This window comes from Zootoca vivipara, chromosome 3 (genome assembly GCF_965207765.1).
Source record: "Zootoca vivipara chromosome 3, rZooViv2.hap1.1, whole genome shotgun sequence".
In the NCBI taxonomy this organism is placed as follows: domain Eukaryota; kingdom Metazoa; phylum Chordata; class Lepidosauria; order Squamata; family Lacertidae; genus Zootoca; species Zootoca vivipara.
The window spans coordinates 102,541,641-102,561,749 of NC_142586.1; the positions used below are offsets into that span (position 1 = coordinate 102,541,641).

Genomic DNA, 20,109 nt, shown 5'->3' on the forward strand with positions numbered 1-20,109 from the left:
AGTTCCAGGACAACCTTACAGAATAATTTCTATTGTAGGGCATAGCTGCCAAGTTTTCCCTTTTCTCACGAGGAAGCCTATTCAGCATAAGGGAATTTCCCTTAAAAAAGGGAGAACTTGGCAACTATGTTGTAGCAAAAGGGAGTACAGGAAACCTGTGTTGTTGTTGTTTTTTAAAAAAACAACCAACCCTATATATTTATTTACAATTGCCTAGGTTGATCAGATGGGCAGCAAGTAGGAACACAGGTGGGCTCTACTAATTCTAAAGAAGCATCAGTCCACAGGAGAAACAGCAGCTCCCTTGGAGCTCTCTTTGGCTAAACTGCACATATATTTTCCTTTTTAGTCCTGGATATACAAGTACCTGAGGTTTGTTACATTCAGCACCTGGTTTTAGATATTCATGATGGGCAATAATGAGCACAGAGGGCAATTATTGGCCTTTATGGTTGCAATCCTATGTTAACTTACATGCTTGTATGTCTCATTGAAATATGGAGCTTACCGCTGAGAAATTATGTACAGGATCAGGCCGCACTGCAAAACACATTAAAGCATTCGGTTCCAATTCCATGAACAATTCACCTGTATTCTCTGCCATTAACAGCAGCATTTCACAGGGATTCAGGTTTGATTCAGCTATTGCTAGAAGTTTGTTTTGGTTTGCCTATCCCCAGCTCAGCTCTTTAAATAACTGCAGGAAACGCTTACAGTGTTATTGGGGGGGAAACATTCGGAGAAAGAGGTGTTGTGGAGAGTGTGGCATACCAAACTAAGATAAGTTTAGTCCATTATCATTTAAAACAGGATCAAGTTAAGTATATATAACAATATTTATAAATTAAAAATAAAACACTGGAAATAAGATGAAGTGGCTGCTCCCCACTGTAAATACCAATCTATAAATACCGGTCTAGCGCTACTTCTTAACAAAAAACCTTAAACAAGAATTTGCTCTTCTTGCATAGAATACTCTACTCTTCCACACTGAGCGAAGGGATGACCCTTTTAATTCCATGGGCCACATTCTTGGACGAGCAACTTCCTGGAGGCTGCACACCAGTGGTGAGCAAGATCAGAGGCAAAAGTGGGCAGATCAATGAATGCGTTTTTTCCCTTTCTACAAGGGGCCACGTTCCGAGCACACAAGTGTCAGGTTTCTTCATGCCCTCTCTGCCCACCCAAGCAAGCAAACAGGAATTAGCATGGTTCAAGGGTGCCTTCGAAACAGACAAAGCCACTTGAGGAGGGTCTAGAGCAGGGCCTGTGGCTTTGGAAGAGGGCATGACCTAGGAAGAACCCCGAGGGCCCCTAAACCCCTTTTCTTTACATGGTGGTGGCTGTGCTCTGCCTCCACGGTCGGGAGGCAGAAATGCTTCTGAGCGACAGTTGGTGGAAACCGCAGAAAGGGGAGAGTGCTCTGGTGCGTCCGCCGTGAGCCCACGCTTGCCAGTGGCGCCACTCTAACCGCTCGTATCTCTAGTTATCCGCACCTCCACTTTCGCATTGGGCGTTTTCCAAACTCGGGCCGGAAGTGCCAGCGAAGGGGCGTTCCTTCCTGCGCCACTCTCTGGGTCCTCCCGGGAAGCTTCCTCCCCTCCACTCTGAGGGCCTCTCTGTCCCTCTCTATGGCGGTGGCGGTGCTGCGCAGCCTGGGAGACCCCGTCCCGCAGGACCTGCCCGCGGCTGCGGGACTGCTGGTGGCCCCGGCCGACGGGGAATGGGCCGCCGTGGCGGCGGCGGCCGGCCCTCTGGTGCTGGCCGTCCGCCCGGCGGGGTCTGAGGCACAGCCGGTGCTGCTGTGCGCGGCGCTGCTGGAGGCCGAGGCGGCCTCGGGGCCGGAGCTGTGGCTGGGCCGGGCCTTCTTGAGGCAGCTGGGCCTGGCGGCGGGGAGGCGCGTGCGGATCTGGCCCGTGAGAAGGCCGCCGTTGCTAGGGTGGGTGTTGCTAGGGGCGGCAGGGGCAGGGCGAGCTCCGCGACCCGCGGCCGCCTCGGGCTCCAGCATCCTGGTGCGGCGCGGGGAGACGCTGCCGGGCTCGGGGCTGCTGGTGCTGGAGTCCCGGCCGGCCCTGCAAGGGCTGCTGGGCACCGGCACCCGCTTGGCCGTGACTGAACTGAGGGGCGGCGGGGAGAGCCGGGACCGGAGCGGGGAGCCGCCGCCGCCGCCTCTGGTATCTGCGTGGGCGCACGGCGGGGAGCGGCTGGTGAAGGCGGAGCGGGGCCACGCAGCCCTGTGGGGAGGCGAGGCCGGCGAGACCCTGTGGGTGACCCGCGGCGGCTTGCGCAGCCTGGGCCTCTTCCACGGGGAGTGGGTGTCCGTGTCGAGGCCGGAAGGCGGCTCCCGCCACTTGGCCACCGTGCGAGCCCTCGACCCCCGGTGGTACTTCTCTCTCGCCGAGGATAGGCGACGCCGAGCCGCCGAGGAGGACGCCTTTCCGCACGAGAGGGCGCTGCTCCCCGCCACCTTGGCCTTCAACCTGTCCTGCGACCCTCTGGAAGGGGCGCTCCTTAAAATCCAGGTGGGTGGCATCAGTGTGGAATGAGGCGGTCAGCTGGGAAAACAGGTGCTGAGCGTGGGAAGCTGCCTGCACTATGCGGGGCAGCTTTCAAACTACCACGGTTCTGCCTGCTGGGACTGGAAGCGACTCACGGGTGTTTCAGCAGGCAAAACTACCGGCTACAGACTTTTAACCAAATGTATGTCCACCTCACACATCTGGGAACTGAATGCGAGACCTCCTGTCTGGAGAGAGAATAATGCCCGTAAATCTGACTAATGCCACACACACACACACAAGGCTAAAGTTATCTTATCCCCTTTGGTGTGGCTTGTTTGGTATGTGGAAATTGGACTAGTAGCAGGATGGGGCTTGTCTGCAATAGAGTTGTGGTTATATAAGGAAAAAGTGTGGTCCTGTACCTTTGTGTCAAATGCCATATAGAGCAAGAAGAGGTAGTTGCCACATCAGTATTACAGCCGTAGTGTAGTTCTATAGCATCTGTGAAGAGTCTTTAGTTATCTGTGGAGCCTATATTGTAAAGGATGTGCTTAGCAGAAAGACTCCTTACAGCATGCTAACTTATAGGCTTGTTAGAAGTCAGTAGGGTCTTAGCTTCAATATTGGGCTGGGTTGAGGGAAGCTGCAGGTCTTTGCTATAGCACCATTGCTACAGCCATGAGGATTAAAAGTGAAAGGCCAAGTCATGAGTTTGTCATGATAGCATGCACAGATCGTTGTGAAGATGTGGTGGTGGACTTTGATTCTGCAAAATAAAAAAAATTCCTTCAGTAGCACCTTAAAGACCAACTAAGTTTTTATTTTGGTATGAGCTTTCGTGTGCATGCACACTTCTTCAGCTACACTTGAAACAGAAGAGTCAGACCCTTATGTATATACAGAGGGTGGTGGGGGCTCTGGGAGGAAGACCTTTCATTGCCTACAGACAGCCACCCAATCTTAAACAACTCCTCACCCACAATAATACAACCACCAGACTTAACATGGACACTGGTACCAGAGCCTGCAATAAACCCGGATGCCAACTTTGCTGCCACATACACCTGGACAACATCATTACTGGCCCCAACAACATCCAACATAACATCTCAGGACTATTTAATTGCTCATCTTCTAACATTGTGTATGCCATCAAATGCCAACAGTGCCCTTCAGCTCTCTATATTGGACAAACAGGCCAAACCCTACGCCAAAGGATAAATGGACATAAATCTGACATCAGGAACCACAAGACAGAACACTTCAATCTCCCAGGACATTCTATACAAGATCTCAAAGCAGCTGTTTTATTACAGAAAAAATTCAGGAACAGACTGGAAAGAGAAGTTTCTGAATTGGAACTCATTACCAAGCTTAAAACCATGGAGCCACCTGGGATGAACAAAGACATAGGATTCTTATCTCATTATGCATGATCTAGCTTTCTTTAGTGCCTCAGCCCTTGCTCCCCCCCCCCCCGCAGGACCAATTGCAGTCATCATCAGTCGTTAACAGCCATCTACAGGTTTACCACTCCCATCATCCCATCACCCATTCCCACCCACCCCCACCACCCTCTGTATATACATAAGGGTCTGACTCTTCTGTTTCAAGTGTATCTGAAGAAGTGTGCATGCACACGAAAGCTCATACCAAAATAAAAACTTAGTTGGTCTTTAAGATGCTACTGAAGGAATTTTTTTATTTTGATTCTGCAGTTAGAGATGAACTGAGAGTCTCTAAACTGGAAGTTTGGGAACTTCTGAAGTGGAGCATGGAGAGGATATCTGTATACAATTTTAAAAAATATTGTGTGATTATGCCAGTGTATAGACCAGAGGTAGCAGGCTTATGGCTGCTTGGGTAAAGTTAGTTCTGTATTCAGGATTGCATAACAAACCCTCATCTTTTATCTCCTTTCCACTTTTTTGAACATCATTGAGCTTTATCTTGCATTAGAGATGGTGTTTCCCCTTCGTCTTGTCATATACATCATTCCTTACTTACTTGATTTATACATTGAAAAGTTCACCCTTTATTCCAAGCTGCAATGCTTCTAGAAGAACTACCACCCCCTAGTTGTATATTTAGAATTGTCAACAGATTGGAGCTCCTTTTCCATACACAGATATTTAGTGAATGAATTAAAGCCACCCAGAATGGCTGGGGAAACCCAGCCAGATGAGCGGGGTATAAATAATAAATTATTATTATTATTATTATTATTATTATTATTATTATTATTATTATTTATTATCTGTCACTGAGATAGTCTAGTGTTGGCATCTGTCTTACTGTGTGGCATCTTAGAAAATTAGCAAACTTATTGTGACATAAGCTTTCATGGACTGGAGTAAACTAATCATATGTATTAAGCATTACCAGGGAATTGGCAGGTATATATACTCATATTTTGTAAGGCAGATGGTAAAAATGTAAGGCAGTGAAGTTAGCAGGGAATGAAATGCAGCAATTACAGACTCTTAACTATTATGTTAAAGCGGGGATAATGAAAGTGAAATGGTTAAAACACCTTTGTGACTGCATACAGAAGGAAAATTGGGTTTTCTTTAACCTATTATGGGACGGGAAGAATTAGGTCAAAGGTTACTGTAGTTAAAAAGATTGTTCTGTCTTAATCTCCTAGTTGTTAATTTTATGTAGTGGAATTAAAATGGAATAGGGTTGTGTAAGGGGGAGACAGTATAGAGAACCTCCCCCTTGTATCAGAAGTAGCTCCTCCCCAAGCAGTGATGGAAGCGAGGGCTCTGAGGAGGTCAGTCAGGAAGTGGAGAGAGAGTGCCAGGGCTCTGGCAGCATGGGAGAGCCCAGGCTACACAGGAGGGAGGAGAGAGGGGGGGAAAGGAACGCATGGAGCACAGACCCTTTCCTCCGGGCAGGAGAAAAAAGGGGAGGAGATTCACTGTCCCGAGACTCTTATGTTGGAGGAAATCACGCAGGGGAGGGGGGGCAGTGCCGGATTCTGCATCGGAATGAGCAGACATGTTTTACACACCTGTCTCACTGTAAATAGAGTGCACTAATAAAAACTGCTTAAAGACAAGCATGGGGAGCGTTGTTACTCTGGAGTAGTCGCAAGAACCCCTGACAGGTTGTTTGTCCTCTGTAGAGATATGGGGAAGCTGCTGGTGCGCAGGAGTTAAAAGGAAGTCGATCCTTGCTATCTGTGCCACCCTTTGCCAAGGAGCTACACATAGAGGTTGTATCCTCACCAGCCTACAGCATCACAGGAGTATATGACCAAATTCTCTACCAACACTTTCAAACTCCCAGGTTAGCGTTTCAGTAAAGACAATAACTTAACCTATGCATCCCTCTTTATGAGATCAAGGGATAATCTTGTTACTGTGCTTCTTATTTACTGCATGAGCACACAATTAGCAGGACATGGGCTTGGTGCCCATGTGTCACATTTGAGAAGCTTGCTTAGGCATTTTAAACATAAGTGCACAAGTAAAATATTGATTCTGGAAATATTTAGAATGTCTTAAATCAGTGAAATATCTTGGTTGTGCCAGCTGAGAGAACTCTTAAAAACCTTTGCAGTAGCAATGTGATGTTAAGCCTGTCTTTGGGAGGTCTGTATGCCAAGTACCTTTTATGGCCTCTCCTAGTCATTTCACAGAATCATAGAATTGTAGAGTTGGAAGGGATCCTGACGGTCATCTAGTCCAACCCCCTCAACTTTCCTCTCTTATTCAGTGGCCAGTGGTGCTAATCACAGCTGAGAGTTGTGGTCCAAAATCTGCACTGAAAACAGGTTAATGCAAAATAGAACAAATTTCCAGTGAAAATTAAGCAAGCTCGGAATCTGATCTCTCTTAAACATGCTTTATACACACAACCGTTAAAGGAAAGGCTTGGGAGAATGAAATGTGATGTTGGGCCAAATTATCAGCTACTGGTATTTGTTCAATGTTAATTTTAGTTTTCTTCATTCATTGAACGTAATGAGATTTTATAGTTTTACTGTAATATTTTACTGATTGGTTTTTTAAATGTATCATTTTATTGTCAATTGGTTTGTAAGACAATTGTCCTAAAAAGCAATATAGATGTCTTTATAAACAAAAATACTGTAATATAAGTAACAAATGCTATCTTAAGACTACACACACACACACCCAGTATGTTTCATCCCCCTTACTTTTTCTGTATGCTTTGTAACAAATTGATTTAAATATGATTTTAACAGGCAAGTTATATATTACTGCATTTGTGCAAAAAAGGTTTCTCCTTCTGGCGATTCCTTTTTCACACCAAATGCTGGCAGTACAGTGAATTGCTAGTTAGACCACATATCTGCTGCAGGATATTAAACACTTGAAATATTTCTGATGGCCTCCCTTGCTTCTTTTCAGACCATTGCATTGTCACACAGATTTTTCTCCCTTCCTTTAGTTTAATAACACATTTATCACCATGACTGCTTTGTTGCAGGCTAGTCCAGGAGGAAGATATTCTGTGTATTCCAACAGTCAGGCATCCTGAGTTCTTAGAAGGAAATTCAGATAAGTTCTCTAGGTATGTTTTCCATTTTGTTAAAGCTAATTGATCTGTTATTTTGCAGTTATCGATCTGCTTACTAAAAAATCTGATTGAAGTAGGAAATAGCCTCTATTGGTTTGGGTTAAATGCCTAGGGAGAGCTGCCCTGGAAAATCAGAAGCTTGTTTACCCTGGATTGATGGTAACATTATTATAGTCTTGCAGATTATGGCTTTGTACCTAAGGAAGTCCTGTGATGTTAGGGGCTGTTATTTAATTTCAGAAAATGGTAAATGCTGATTTTTTGGGAGAAAAATAGCAAAGGGGGGATCCATAGAACTACCTAAAGCTTGTGCTTTTGCAAAGTATGTTTTTTCATTTAAATACTCCAGTTATTTTCTATTGATTCCGCCTTTAACCAATACCTTTGGTACTAGAATTTTAGCTGTTTGCTCTTCATTCAGATGGCCAGACCTCTACTTCAAGGTAAAAAAGATAGTAGCAGCAGACGAAAAAGAGCAGAGCCTGGGGTACCTGGCTGACACCCAGAAGACGTCTTTATTTCTGGTAAGGTATAAAAAGTGTTTTAGATAAATAGCATATTCTAGTGCTGACATCAGAGCTCTTGAGTATAATAAATATAAAAATATAAATAATGGTAAGGGCATTACATACAAAACTCAGGGAGAGATGTACTGTTGAAGTGGGACACATTTCTCCCAACTTTTGAACACCTCTGTTTTCCTTAGCTGCAAAACAGAAATATATATTTATTTCTCTTCTATTAAAATGTGGTAGGGGTTCCAGGGACCTGATGAGTCATTTAAATAGCTACCTTTGTTCTAAAGGGTATTTGAGTGATTTGACATATTCCTATCAGGTAATTTTCAGTTCCCTTTTTTGCAGGTTGGTTCAACAAACAGTGCTGTCCCATCTTTCCCGTCTCAAAATGCTCGTGGGTTTTGGAATAGTTTATCTCCTGCTGGACTCTGCAGCATAGTGAAACAGCTTTGTGATATTCTTGGGCCTCACTTACACAGTAGGTAAGTCAGCTTACTCGACCTAATTCTACCACATAATACATTGCTGCAGATAGCTTTGGGGGCTGGGTCTGTATTGCATGTTGCTGTTGCCATTTACTGATAGATTTTGGGCATTCTGTATTATTACTTTGGTTATAGGGTAGTAGGATTTTTCTGGTTCTGGACCGTGCCACATTTAAGTGTTGTTCATTCAAAGTGCTGTGGCAGTGGGGCCTGAAATCAATTTCTCATTGAACCTTTGGGGCCTCACATTGTGAGTTTATAACAACAACAACAAAACAACAACAACAAAATTAATTATTTTTATTATTTATACCCCACTCAACTAGCTGGGTTTCCCCAGCCACTCTTGGTGGCTTACAGCATATATTAAAACATAATAAAGCGTCAAACATTAAAAACTTCCTTATACAGGGCTGCCTTCAGATGTCTTCTAAAAGTTGTATAGTTCTTTATCTCCATGACATCTGAAGGGAGGGTGTTCCACAGGGAGGGTGCCACTACTGAGAAGGCCCTCTGCCTGGTTCCCTGTTTGTTTATGTTGTGGTGCTGCAGTCTTCCTCTTTTGCTTTCTTCTTTCGTAATACTAATTAATGAAGTTGCTGGGTTTTGTGTTCTAGGGGGACTCTACTAAATGGAGCTGGAAGCATTCTTCTTTCAGGACCCAGTGGTGTGGGGAAACTGACAGCTGTCAGAGCTGCCTGTAGCCGCCTCAATCTCCATTTGTTCAAGGTAGTTTGTCTGAGCCTTCCATTTGATTTTTTATGTCATTTAACATGTGGAAAATGGCCTTGAAAGAATACAGTGCTACTTACAAATACTGTGGCAATGTTCTCTTTTTGCTTTTGTGACCCCAAATTGCCACTCGGGCACAGTGGAGAAAAGTGGTTTCTCTGTAGAGAACTTCTGGCATTGCATATTCATAAAGGATACTTCTTTCTAAATGCATGCATCTCTGAAATAAGAGGCAGTTTTGGACTTCTGGGTCTTCTTCCAAAACTCACACCTTCAGAGGATCAGGATATGTTTATCCACCAATTGATGACACCGCACTGTAGCTCTGTGCTGCTTCCACTGCTTTTTGTTCCCTATGAAGGCATTTTTTTTATCCAGTATTCTGTTTTATTTGAAATCTTGCTTTAGCATAGTGAAAACAACAACACACTGACTGTTTCTATAGCCCTAAAAATTGAAATTACGCCTGTCTGTAATATTGTTCTTCAACTGCTGGGTTGTATCAGTTGCGAGACCACCAAATTGTATTCGTCTTTACTGTTCATGAAAGTTAAATACCAATCATAAGAAAGCAACAATCTGAAAGTGGCAAGAGGGGAGGAAGCCTGATGCAGCTTTTCTTTCCCATATAGCATAGTCTGCACTTGCTAAAATTCTCCCATCCTCACACCTGTTAAAGATGTCTACAGGAAAATGGTGGGCATGTGCAGTTGTAAAAGAGGTTATTGTACAGTTGTGTCCAAGGAATAAACTAGTCTGCAGCCAATTCCCCTGCATGTATTCTTCAAATATTTTTGCAGTGCAGTCCTCAACATATCTTTGTCCTCTGGCTTCCTGCAGGTGGATTGTGTTAGTTTGTGTGGTGACACCAGTGGATCCACAGAAGCAAAACTGCATGCTGCGTTCTCACAGGCTGAGGCCTATAGCCCTTGTGTCCTGCTAATGAAAGATATAGAGCTGCTGGGAAGAGATCGTGATGGACTTGGGGAGGACTCCCGAGTAATTCTTGCATTACGGCACCTTCTCCTGGACAGAGAGGCAAGTACTAGGTATGGATCGCCACACTAGGATTTTCTGGTGTTAGTTTCTGAAGGGTGGCTATCACTATGGTGTGCCTGTTTCTACAACCTAGCAGTTAACTGAGTAGTTCTTCTCTGGCTGTGTGATACTGAAATTTTGGATCACTGCTCCACAAAACACACAGTACATTATCTATATAGAGTGGGGCCTTCTTTATATTCTGACTGCGATTTTCACGCCCTGCTGGATCCAGCATTGTGTTCTCAACCCTGGCTGAAGTATTCATGGCTCATCTGTGTATTTTCTCACTAGTTATCCAGTCCTGGTAGTAGGAACAACAACCAGGCTTGGGAATGTCCCTACGGACTTGCAGACTGCTTTCCTTCATGAACTGAAAATCGAAGCACCGTCTGAGGAGCAGAGGAAGGCCATTCTAAGCATGTTGACAGAGGGCTTGCCTTTGGGGAAAGAAGTGAGCCTGACTAAGCTAGCCCGACAAAGCGCGGTAAGTTGCATTCCACACTGGTTGATGTTACAAGGGGAGCTTAGTTGCCACAGTGTATGATTCCTTCTAGTGCTGAAGGATCACCTTGCAGTAGGAAAGGACAACCAGGCCATTGGTCCCTTTAGCTCAGTGTTGTCTGTCTGGCAGCAGCTCTCCAGGGCCTCTCCCTGCCCTAGCTAGGGGACATTGGGGATTGAACCTGGGAGCCAATGCTCTGCTGCTGAGCTGCAGCCCTTCCCCCAGGAATTGCTACTTTTTTATGCAAGCAGCATGACCCAGATAGGAATGCAGAGTGCTGCATCTCACTACTTTAGGCCCCAAGTCAGAATCCCTGAGAAAGACTTGTCAAAAAGAATTATCTACAGTATGTAAACTGAGAATGTGGTCAAGCTCATGTAGCTATTGGAGTTCAGTTGAGTTGAGTTCTGGCCTATGGATAGCCAGTATTACACAAATATACCAACCAGTAGGTGTCATGGTTGCCTTCTCTAAGAGGGCTTGGAGCCCCTTACAAACCAATATAAACCCACCTGCAGTAGCATTCTCCATTACTTCATTGGTATCCTCACATAGCTTGAGGGAATGGGTACAGGAGGATTTCCCCATATTTTTCTGTATGGAGAATTAAACCTCTTCATCTTTATCCTTAAGGGGTCTTCTTTCATAATGCTTTCTCTGCTTGCCTTGGGAATTGCTCCACTACTAGCATCTTGTTCCATGTTTGCAGGGCTTTGTTCTGGGAGATTTCTGCACTTTGCTTTCCCACAGCAGCCGTGCAGCCTGTGCAAGGCTCCAGAATTCAAGGTACTGGAGGAGACTTTTTGGTGATTTGTAAGCCTTCAGGTGATCGCTGCAAATGTTTTATACACTTTGGAAGATGAGGTTTGGGTTTCCTAACTGTGGATGGGATAAGGGAGGCATGCCGGTTTGTGATCTTCAAAACCTGAGGCGCCAGCTGTCAGGAGGGAGTAGCACAAGGAGCAAGTACAAAGAGTCCACCCGCTCCAGTGTGCATGTGACCATGGGGTGGTGGCTTAGTAAAATGATTGAAAATATTAGTCTCTGGAAGCTTACTGTGGCAGCATTTGATAGAGCCCCAGTGTCTCTAAGACTCTCTGGTGAAAGTATGCTTTAGGGCACTGTTTCCCAACCAGTGTGCCTCCAGATGTTTTGGGACTACAACTCCCATCATTCCTAACCACTGGTCTTGCTAGCTAGGGGTGATGGGAGTTGTAGTCCCAAAACATCTGGAGGCACACTGGTTGGGAAACACTGCTTTAGGGGATAGAGAATCCCCACCCACACAGGAACCTTCTATTTTTCTGTTTTTGCACTGTTTCTCTTCCCTGCTTCCAACCATAGTTCCTTCGCCTACTGCTGCTGTGGAGAAATTTTTCAGCTTTAATTGGGCAACTTAATTCTTTTTCACTATACTATCCCTGATGGTATTGGAGCCAGTCAGATTAGGCTGCAAGGCAATGTAAGTGAAGGGCAAATGAAGCTACTTTGCTCTCGCTCTTAAGGCCTGATTGAGCCTTAGTCATCAAAGCTCATCTGAGAGCAATATAGTGTAGAGAGATAACATCCTGCTCAGATGCACATTTGACTTTGTGCCTGACTTACTTCTCAGTGATTATTTCATTTCTGCAGTACAGCAGAACCTGATTGTCGGGGCTCTCAAACGCCTTTGTGGCGCAGCTAGTTGGTGTGCCCTGCAAATGATCAAAATTGAGGGCACCTGTCTTTTGGCACATCAGCACCAAGCTCAGCCCTATAATTTGGAGACCTTTGGTCCAATTAACTTTTTATTATTATCAAGATTGCATAAAACAGCTTGTTGTTTCTGTTTCCACTTTGCCAGCTTCCTGGGGGGACTGAGTGAGGAGGAAGAACATGATTTTTGTGCTGCAGGCTTCCCTCTTCTAGCAGAAGATTTTGGTGTTGCACTGGATAAACTGCACGATGCTCATTCGCAAGCAATAGGAGCTCCAAAGGTATGACTAATAAGAAGCTTGATTTTATAAAACCGACAAACCACCCTCTGAGATCTCATGCAACTCTCTGCTACCATTAAGTGGAGAATGTCATCATCGCCTCTTGCTCCAATGACTAAACCATACTAAGTGGACTAGATAGCTCAGTGCTTATGCAATCTTTCACATAAGATTTCAGTCATAATCGCAATCGAGTGTGTACATTAGTTTAAAATCAATGGAATATCCAGTCATAAATGTTGAAAACATAATAAAGAAGTAGGGAAGGAGCAATGCTGTAAATTTTCCAGTGTAAAAAACCCGCAAACTTCTCTCCTTTCACTAACAATTACAGGGCCAAATAGAACCCCCCACCCCCAGTAGGAAATTCCAGAGAGATTGTGTCTAAAATGTTGGTGTCCTTGGGAAGGAAGTAAATCTTTATTACCACTATTAGTAGTACTATTAACTGGGAAAAGCTGTGTAATCATGCAGATCTTACTATATTAAAATGCTAGAATCTTCTGCTTCCTTTTTGGACGGGTTGTGGAACACATTAAATTGGTATTCAACCTTGAACCACTTTAAGGCTCAAGGAAATCCACATAATCCCGCTTTACATTCTGATATTGTTGGAGCTAATGGGTGGGCAACATAAATGAGTCTTGCAAGCCCTCATAACAGAAAATCTAATTCTACAACACTGGAAAGGCAGCTCTCTGCCAACAATTGCACTGTGGACTTGGGAACCTTATTGTGTTTTTGATCTTTGAACATGCAACAGTTTGAACATAGACAACAGTTTCCGGATATAGACAAGGACATTTGGTCCATGTACATTGAAATGTATTTTTTGTGGTCAAGTCCATTGTAAAGTACAGAATAACCAGATTTTTGTGTCTGGAGAAACTTTTTGAGCCAGAAAGTGTTTGGAAAATTATGGGTACCGTATTCCAATCTGAACTGTAAGCCCCCCTCTTCCTCTCCATCCTTTACCTATGATTTGGTGTTATATAAATGAATTAATAATGAATTATCAATACATGAAATATGCAGCAGGGCTTCACCTTTTGATATTAAGGTGTAAGTGGGCACGTAAGGGAGAAGAGCTACTAAAGGTAGCTAAAGTGCAGTTAAGGGTGCAACATGGACGGTTCCAGATGAGACCAGTCTTCACTTGCCCCTTGGAGGAGGAGGAGGAGGAGGATGCTGTGAGATGGGGCAGAGGGGAGTGTTGTGGTTTATGGGACTGTGTCTTGAGAGCACCGTAAGAAGAAAAAAGTTCAAGTCTTGGTTTATGAAATAGGGTTGTAGACTTGGTAAGAGTTGCAAGTTTGTCCTGTCGCCACAGATACCTTCTGTCTTCTGGCAAGATGTTGGTGGGCTCCAGGAAGTGAAGAAGGAGATCTTGGACACCATTCAGCTTCCTCTAGAACACCCAGAGCTACTATCTTTAGGTCTTCGCCGCTCTGGCCTTCTGCTCTATGGCCCTCCTGGAACAGGAAAAACGTTGCTAGCAAAAGCTGTGGCAACTGAATGCACCATGACTTTCCTCAGGTGGGCACTGTGGCAGAAAGGGATAAGGGGAGCCTTGGGGCACAGAGCTAGGAATAACCAGCCCTGTCTTTTCCCTTTCTCAGTGTGAAGGGCCCAGAGCTCATCAACATGTATGTTGGACAGAGTGAAGAGAATGTGCGTGAAGGTTAGTGTGGAGCTCCAACATGGAGCAGAGGAATGCATTATGTATGCATTATGTATTAGCGTGACTCTGCAAGATGCATATTAATTTCTGAAGAAGTGTGCATGCACACTTAGAGTTGGTCTCTAAGGTGCTACTGGACAATTTTTTAAATTTCTTTAAAATATATTTGGATTTGGATTTGATATCCCACTTTATCACTACCCGAAGGAGTCTCAAAGCGGCTAACATTCTCCTTTCCCTTCCTCCCCCACAACAGACACCCTGTGAGGTAGGTGGGGCTGAGAGACTTCAGAGAAGTGTGACTAGCCCAAGGTCACCCAGCAGCTGCATGTGGAGGAGCGGAGACACGAACCCGGCTCCCCAGATTACGAGTCTACCACTCTTAACCACTACACCACACTGGCTCTCCCACACTGGCTCTCTATTTCTGCTGTGTCAGACCAACACGGCTACCTACCTGAATCTATTAATTTCTCTCTTTCTCTCATATCAGTGTTTGCCAAAGCCAGGGCAGCTGCTCCCTGCATTATCTTTTTTGATGAACTTGATTCCTTGGCACCCAATCGTGGGCGGAGTGGAGACTCCGGTGGTGTAATGGACCGGTGAGTGCCACTTGTCAGCTGCTAAGGAATGCTGAAGCGTAAGCATCCTGCCATGGCAAACTCTTGATTTTTTCCCCCTTTATCTGTGCTTGGTATAATGATCCAGGCAGGCTGGAAGTATCTACATGTGTTTGATAAAAAATGGACTCCCACTGTCAAATGTATAAACACTAAAAAGGCTGGGTTGCCCCACTCCCTGATGCCAAACAGGTTGTCCTTGGTCCCTGAACCTTAGCTTTGATGATCCTTTTTTTTTCCTGCACCAGGGCTTAGTTCTAGAAGATATAAAATGTGAAAATAAATTTTATCGAAAATCTTAATACCCCACCTTTCAACATACAAACATCCAAGGCAGCTGCTAATGCAATGCAGCAATCTTTCTGTATTTTGATGTACTGCATCTCTGGATCCCAGCTAAAAACTGCCTTCATAGGCATACCAGCTGCCTGGGTATTTGATACCTAATACCTGCCTAGGCATTTGGTGCTTCAAAGCTTGCACTAGCTGCTCTTATGCTATCGGGCCAAGTTTTTATATTGATATGGAAGGCCCTCAACAACTGGTGTCCAGGAGCAGCACATGATTCCTTCTATCCCTGCCCAGTCTTTCCCCAGGACTTCGATGCATGGCTCGTACCTGCCAGGTACCAGGTGCTCAGTTTTGTGGGCCTATTTCTGTCAAATCTCACTCCTGGCTGAGATCAGATAAGTTTCCGCCCAGTTGAACTTATGGCAATTGGTGTAGACCTTTTTTTATATATCTGCTTGCATTTAATATTCTATTTTTAATGGTTAATTTAAACTGATTTTATCTTTTTATATCTTTTGCAACCTTTCTGTACACCACTTATAGAGACTACGGTGTTAAGCAGTATATAACACAAAATAATAAAAATCTCCAGTACGGTTCTAGCACTAACCAAACGTTGGTTTATTCTGTCACGTGAAGCAGAATATAACTCGGTCCTTGAACGAGAAAAATACGGCAATGGTCAGATGAGAAATTTGTAAAGCAGGGTGAACCTTTAAGATTCTTAGAATCGATGTCTGCCTCTTGTGAGAAGCAGGACCTTACAGTTCTAGAGAGATATAGGAAGATACTGGATTTTGCCAATCTTCCAAGACATGTGATGCTCTTGCTATGAGAAGAAAAGTTCTATTTTTGATTCTTACTTCACTCTGCAAAGTTAGTGACTTGTACATCCCCTTTGCCCTGCCTTGTCTGTAAGAACTGTTTCGTTCAAGGCAAGTAGTTTTTCTCTCAGTGGTGTATAGCAGCTAGTACTTTTGAGCTTAGCTGGGAGTTCTGGGCCTTGGTCATACCTATCTGAACCAGTGCTTTGTGTATGTGCTGTTTGGATTAATGAGTTGACTTGCTCAATGGCTGCACTAGGATTTGTGGCAGCATTTTAAAATGTTTTCTTTTTCCCCTTGGTAGAGTGGTGTCTCAGCTACTAGCAGAACTTGATGGACTTCATTCTTCTCGAGATGTCTTCGTTATTGGAGCTACAAACAGACCTGATCTTCTAGACTCAGCATTGCTCCGGCCAGGCAGGTATGATTCTCGCTATTATTGGTTTTACACTTACACACACACACACACACACACACAGCATGTATATACGTGGCACTTTACAAAGAACAGGTAAGATTAGAGTAGTATCCTAACTCCCCACTCCCTCACTTGTTCCATGTATCTTAAAGCAAGTTAAGTTGTAAAGCACTAAGAGAGGTTCCCTGCCCCTTCTGTTCTGTTTGTGTCACATTTTTGGCAGACAAATCTTTTGTCCAAAGTGAGGTCTTGAAGTGCTTTCCCATGAAAAATAACAGACGATTTGTTGCTTCTTCCTTGCCTCTTTGGTGCTGGATCCATTCTTTTGCTCTAATTTAGCACAATAGTTCTCAAAGGTTTTCCCCCCCGTAGACCACTTGAAAATTGCTGGACGTCTTGGCAGACAACTTTATAAAATTTACTAACTTTTTGAAGTACCAACATCATTCTAAAAACAGATGGAAATCATGGGTCATAGCAGGCTACCAAAAAGGGCCCCTTTAACTTCTATGGAAAATGAATAAGACTTCCCCTGTGGGCCCTAGGCATGAGCCCTAATCAAAATAGCCCCCATCTTCATTGTAGAAGGTATCAGTTATGCACAGAGTCAGGTCACGTGCAGGCTTTCTTGAAGGTTGCACTTTTTTCTTATCTTTTCTTTGCACACTCTGAGTGGAGCTACTTGGAGAATGTCTGCTATACTGAATTAAAAGCTCCACAGCCTAACAATAGAAGTCTGTTCTCAGATCTTCTTGGGGTTGTGTGTGTTTTCTGAATAGCAAGGCTGTAGCATGTATGTATGTTGGACAACTTCACTTTGTCTCTTTATTGTCTGTTTCCCCGGCAGATTTGATAAATTGGTCTATGTGGGTATAAATGAAGACCGAGACTCTCAGCTGCAAGTACTAAATGCTATCACCAGAAAGTGAGTGCCTACCATAAAATAAAAGTAGTGACAAAGGGAAAGTAGTGACAAAGTGATTCCCAATATTTCATGGCCTTAGTATTCCTTGTATATAGATGGTTCACTTCGCAGGGGAAAATTAAGTCTGTGCAAAGCGGTACCTCCACTCCTACAAGCAGCTAAGCACAACTGCAACTTGCTGGCTTGCATTCAGAAGATCTTTCACATCATGGGCTACAAGATTGTGAACAAGTGCTGTTCTTGTGCAGTCCCTCCTGCTCTTGAACACGGGGCTTATTTGATTGCTTCCAGTTTTAAGCAAACCAATTTACTGTAACAAATTCATGAAGGATAAGGCTATGTTCTACCTGCACTGTTGGAGGCATCATGCCTCTGCATTCCAGTTGCTGGGAATTGAAAGTGGGGAGAATGATGCTTTGCAGGCTTTTCATAGGCATCTAGGTGGCCATTGTGAGAATTGGATGGGCCTTTGGCTTGATCTGGCAGGGTTGTCTTATACTCTTTGTGGAGTAGTGAAAGCAGCAGAACTGCAGTATAGTTTAAAACTGGATAACAGCTTCTGCTGGTTTGGGCTTAATAGCTTAGCCCACTGCATCAGCATCTGCTTTTGCTGCTTTTGTTAAAAGAAAAGTAGAGCAGACCACCTTGCGCTATGAAGTTTCTGATCTTAGAAAGCTGCAAATGTTAAATTAGCTGCGAATCTTCCCAAGAGAGGTGTGTGCTCTGAATGATAGCCGGACACATTATTGTGAGACCAATAATTCTCATTTGGTGTTCGTCACATGAGGCCTGGATAGCTCAGTTAGCTAGAGCATGGTGCTGATAATGCCAAGGTTGCAGGTTTGATTCCCGTATGGGACAGCTGTATGTTCCTGAATTGCAGGGAGTCGGACTAGATCAGGGTTTTCCAAACTTGGATCTTTAGTTGTTTTTGGACTACAGTTCCCATTATCCCTGACCACTGGTCCTGCTAGCTAGGGATGATGGGAGTTGTAGTCCAAAAACAGCTAGAGATCCAAGTTTGGGAAACCCTGAACTAGATGATCCTCAGGGTGCCTTCCAACTCTACAATTCTATGATTCTATGATCACACTCATTTGAACCTGGGATTTGGGGTTATTTCTTTCTGTCCACAGCTCTCAGACGGGCTGCAGTCTAACAATCTTTCTTTTGATACTAAGCCTTGGATATATTCTTCCTTGGTAGGTTTAAGCTGGATCCTTCTGTCAGTCTCCTTGGTATCCTTGACAAATGTCCCGTACAGTTAACAGGAGCAGACATATATGCACTCTGCTCAGATGCCATGATGTCTGCTATCAAAAGAAAAGTAGCGTGGATAGAGGAAGGTAAGGAACCGGCATAGCTCAGCTAGATTCAAATCTAGTAAGAAAAATGCACAGCAGGCAGTTAAGACAGGATGATGGACAGGTTCTGGAAAGAGAAAAATGTTCTTCATGGGCCATTGTTTCTTTGAAGCTAATTCAGTGAACAAGATAACTGAACTCTCTACTGTGTTCATCCATCTCCAATGATGGGACAGAAAGGCAGAATAAACATTTGATCAAGTGTTTGGCAAAACTATTACTTGCTTTACATCCTTCTGTTTGGACTTGCATATCAATAAGCAAAGATCAGTTCTAAATAGTGGAGTAGAAAATCGGATTGGTCTCAAGTCTTCAAATAAATGCCTCTGAGACACTTGTGTAATTGAGAGGAATTAGCAGGCATTAATGGGAAGGGTAAAATATTCTTTGTTCTTGGGCTCCTTTTTTTGGAATGATATATAGAAAAGCTCCTCCTTTTTACAGGCTGTAGTGTAATTTCAGACCTGAGGGTGGAATATATTATTTCCCCTGTAATGTGTGTCTCAGAATTTTCTGTATTGCTGCTACCTGTGCCACCCTTGGGTCTGTTCTTGAGGCTTTCTTTGGAAAATAGGTTGAGTTACTTGTGGGGGTCTAATTGTGCTATCTGGATTGGACTGAACTGACTTTGCATGAGGTGGGAACCTGTTAAATGCATATCTATGAGAGACTGGCATAAGTGGGTCTTGATTCAGCTGTTAGGATTCTGTCATTTGGTAAAATGTTGTGGAAATGAGATGTTGTCCAGTGCAAAGATTCAGTGCACTGTGAAAACTCTTAGGGACAATGCCCAAGGCTGGCTTGCGCTTTGGAGCACTATTCATAGTTGTCCGAGTTTCTCTCTGCATTTGAAAGACTTGTAGAAGTTTTTGCATGTTTCCACTGCTCCCCACCCCATTTTTCCGACCCAGGAACAGTGTGTGGGTGTGCAGCACCTGAGATGTCTAAAATGAGTAACTTTTTTGGCAACCATTTTGCTCTTTTTCTCCAGGGCTAGACACAGAGACCTCAGACCTAACTCTAACCATGGAGGACTTTGTACAAGCTGCAACAAGGCTGCAGCCGTCTGTTTCCGAACCAGAACTGCTTAGATACAAACTAATCCAGCAGAGATTTGCTGCTTGATATGGATCCAGCAGGACCAGAAAAGAAGGGATACATAGGGCTGGAACTGTATAATTCCATGGAATCTGGAAGAAATTTTTGATGTGTTGTTGTTGGTTCTGCTGGAGAATTGAAAACAGTGGATTCCGATAGGTCAGTGAGAAGAACTGAAAATGGGATCTAGGAACTGAGACTGATGGCTGCTTAGCTGGGTAAGAACTCTCTCAAGCTAGTCTTGGCGCCCTTGCTGATATATGAGAAGTTCAGGTTTCTTGAACACCCAGTGGAAAACCTTTGGATGCTAACAACCTGGGCCCATGAATATTTGGGTGGTGGTACAGTGGCTGTGTCAAGAATGGATAAATAAAAATCCAGTTTCTTTGCCAGAATGACGTAAATGCTCTTTAGTGCCTTTTATGAACTAAGAAATAGAAAACCATAAAAGCAGAGCAGAGCTCACCTTCCTTCCTGTAGGGCACTCTGATGCTTAATGAAATCACATATTTAATTAAGTGTTTTGTAGAACTGGTCTTGTTCCCGTGCTGGCTCCTTCACCATTTTGCCAAGTTTATCTAA

General features: G+C 44.1%; 1 protein-coding gene across 1 annotated transcript; it reads left to right on the forward strand.

Annotated features, from left to right (window-relative positions):
- The first annotated feature begins 437 nt into the window (after window positions 1-437).
- PEX6 (peroxisomal biogenesis factor 6) lies at window positions 438-19,922 on the forward strand. The gene is made up of 17 exons (XM_035111118.3): window positions 438-2,522; window positions 5,632-5,795; window positions 6,963-7,046; window positions 7,474-7,576; window positions 7,916-8,052; window positions 8,673-8,784; window positions 9,628-9,836; window positions 10,120-10,312; window positions 11,040-11,116; window positions 12,174-12,306; window positions 13,637-13,842; window positions 13,926-13,987; window positions 14,481-14,589; window positions 16,027-16,143; window positions 16,988-17,065; window positions 18,272-18,411; window positions 19,421-19,922. Exons 1-17 carry the CDS (start codon window positions 1,632-1,634, stop codon window positions 19,552-19,554), a joined length of 2,949 nt encoding a protein of 982 aa, XP_034967009.3. The 5' UTR covers window positions 438-1,631; the 3' UTR covers window positions 19,555-19,922.
- Window positions 19,923-20,109: the final 187 nt, after the last annotated feature.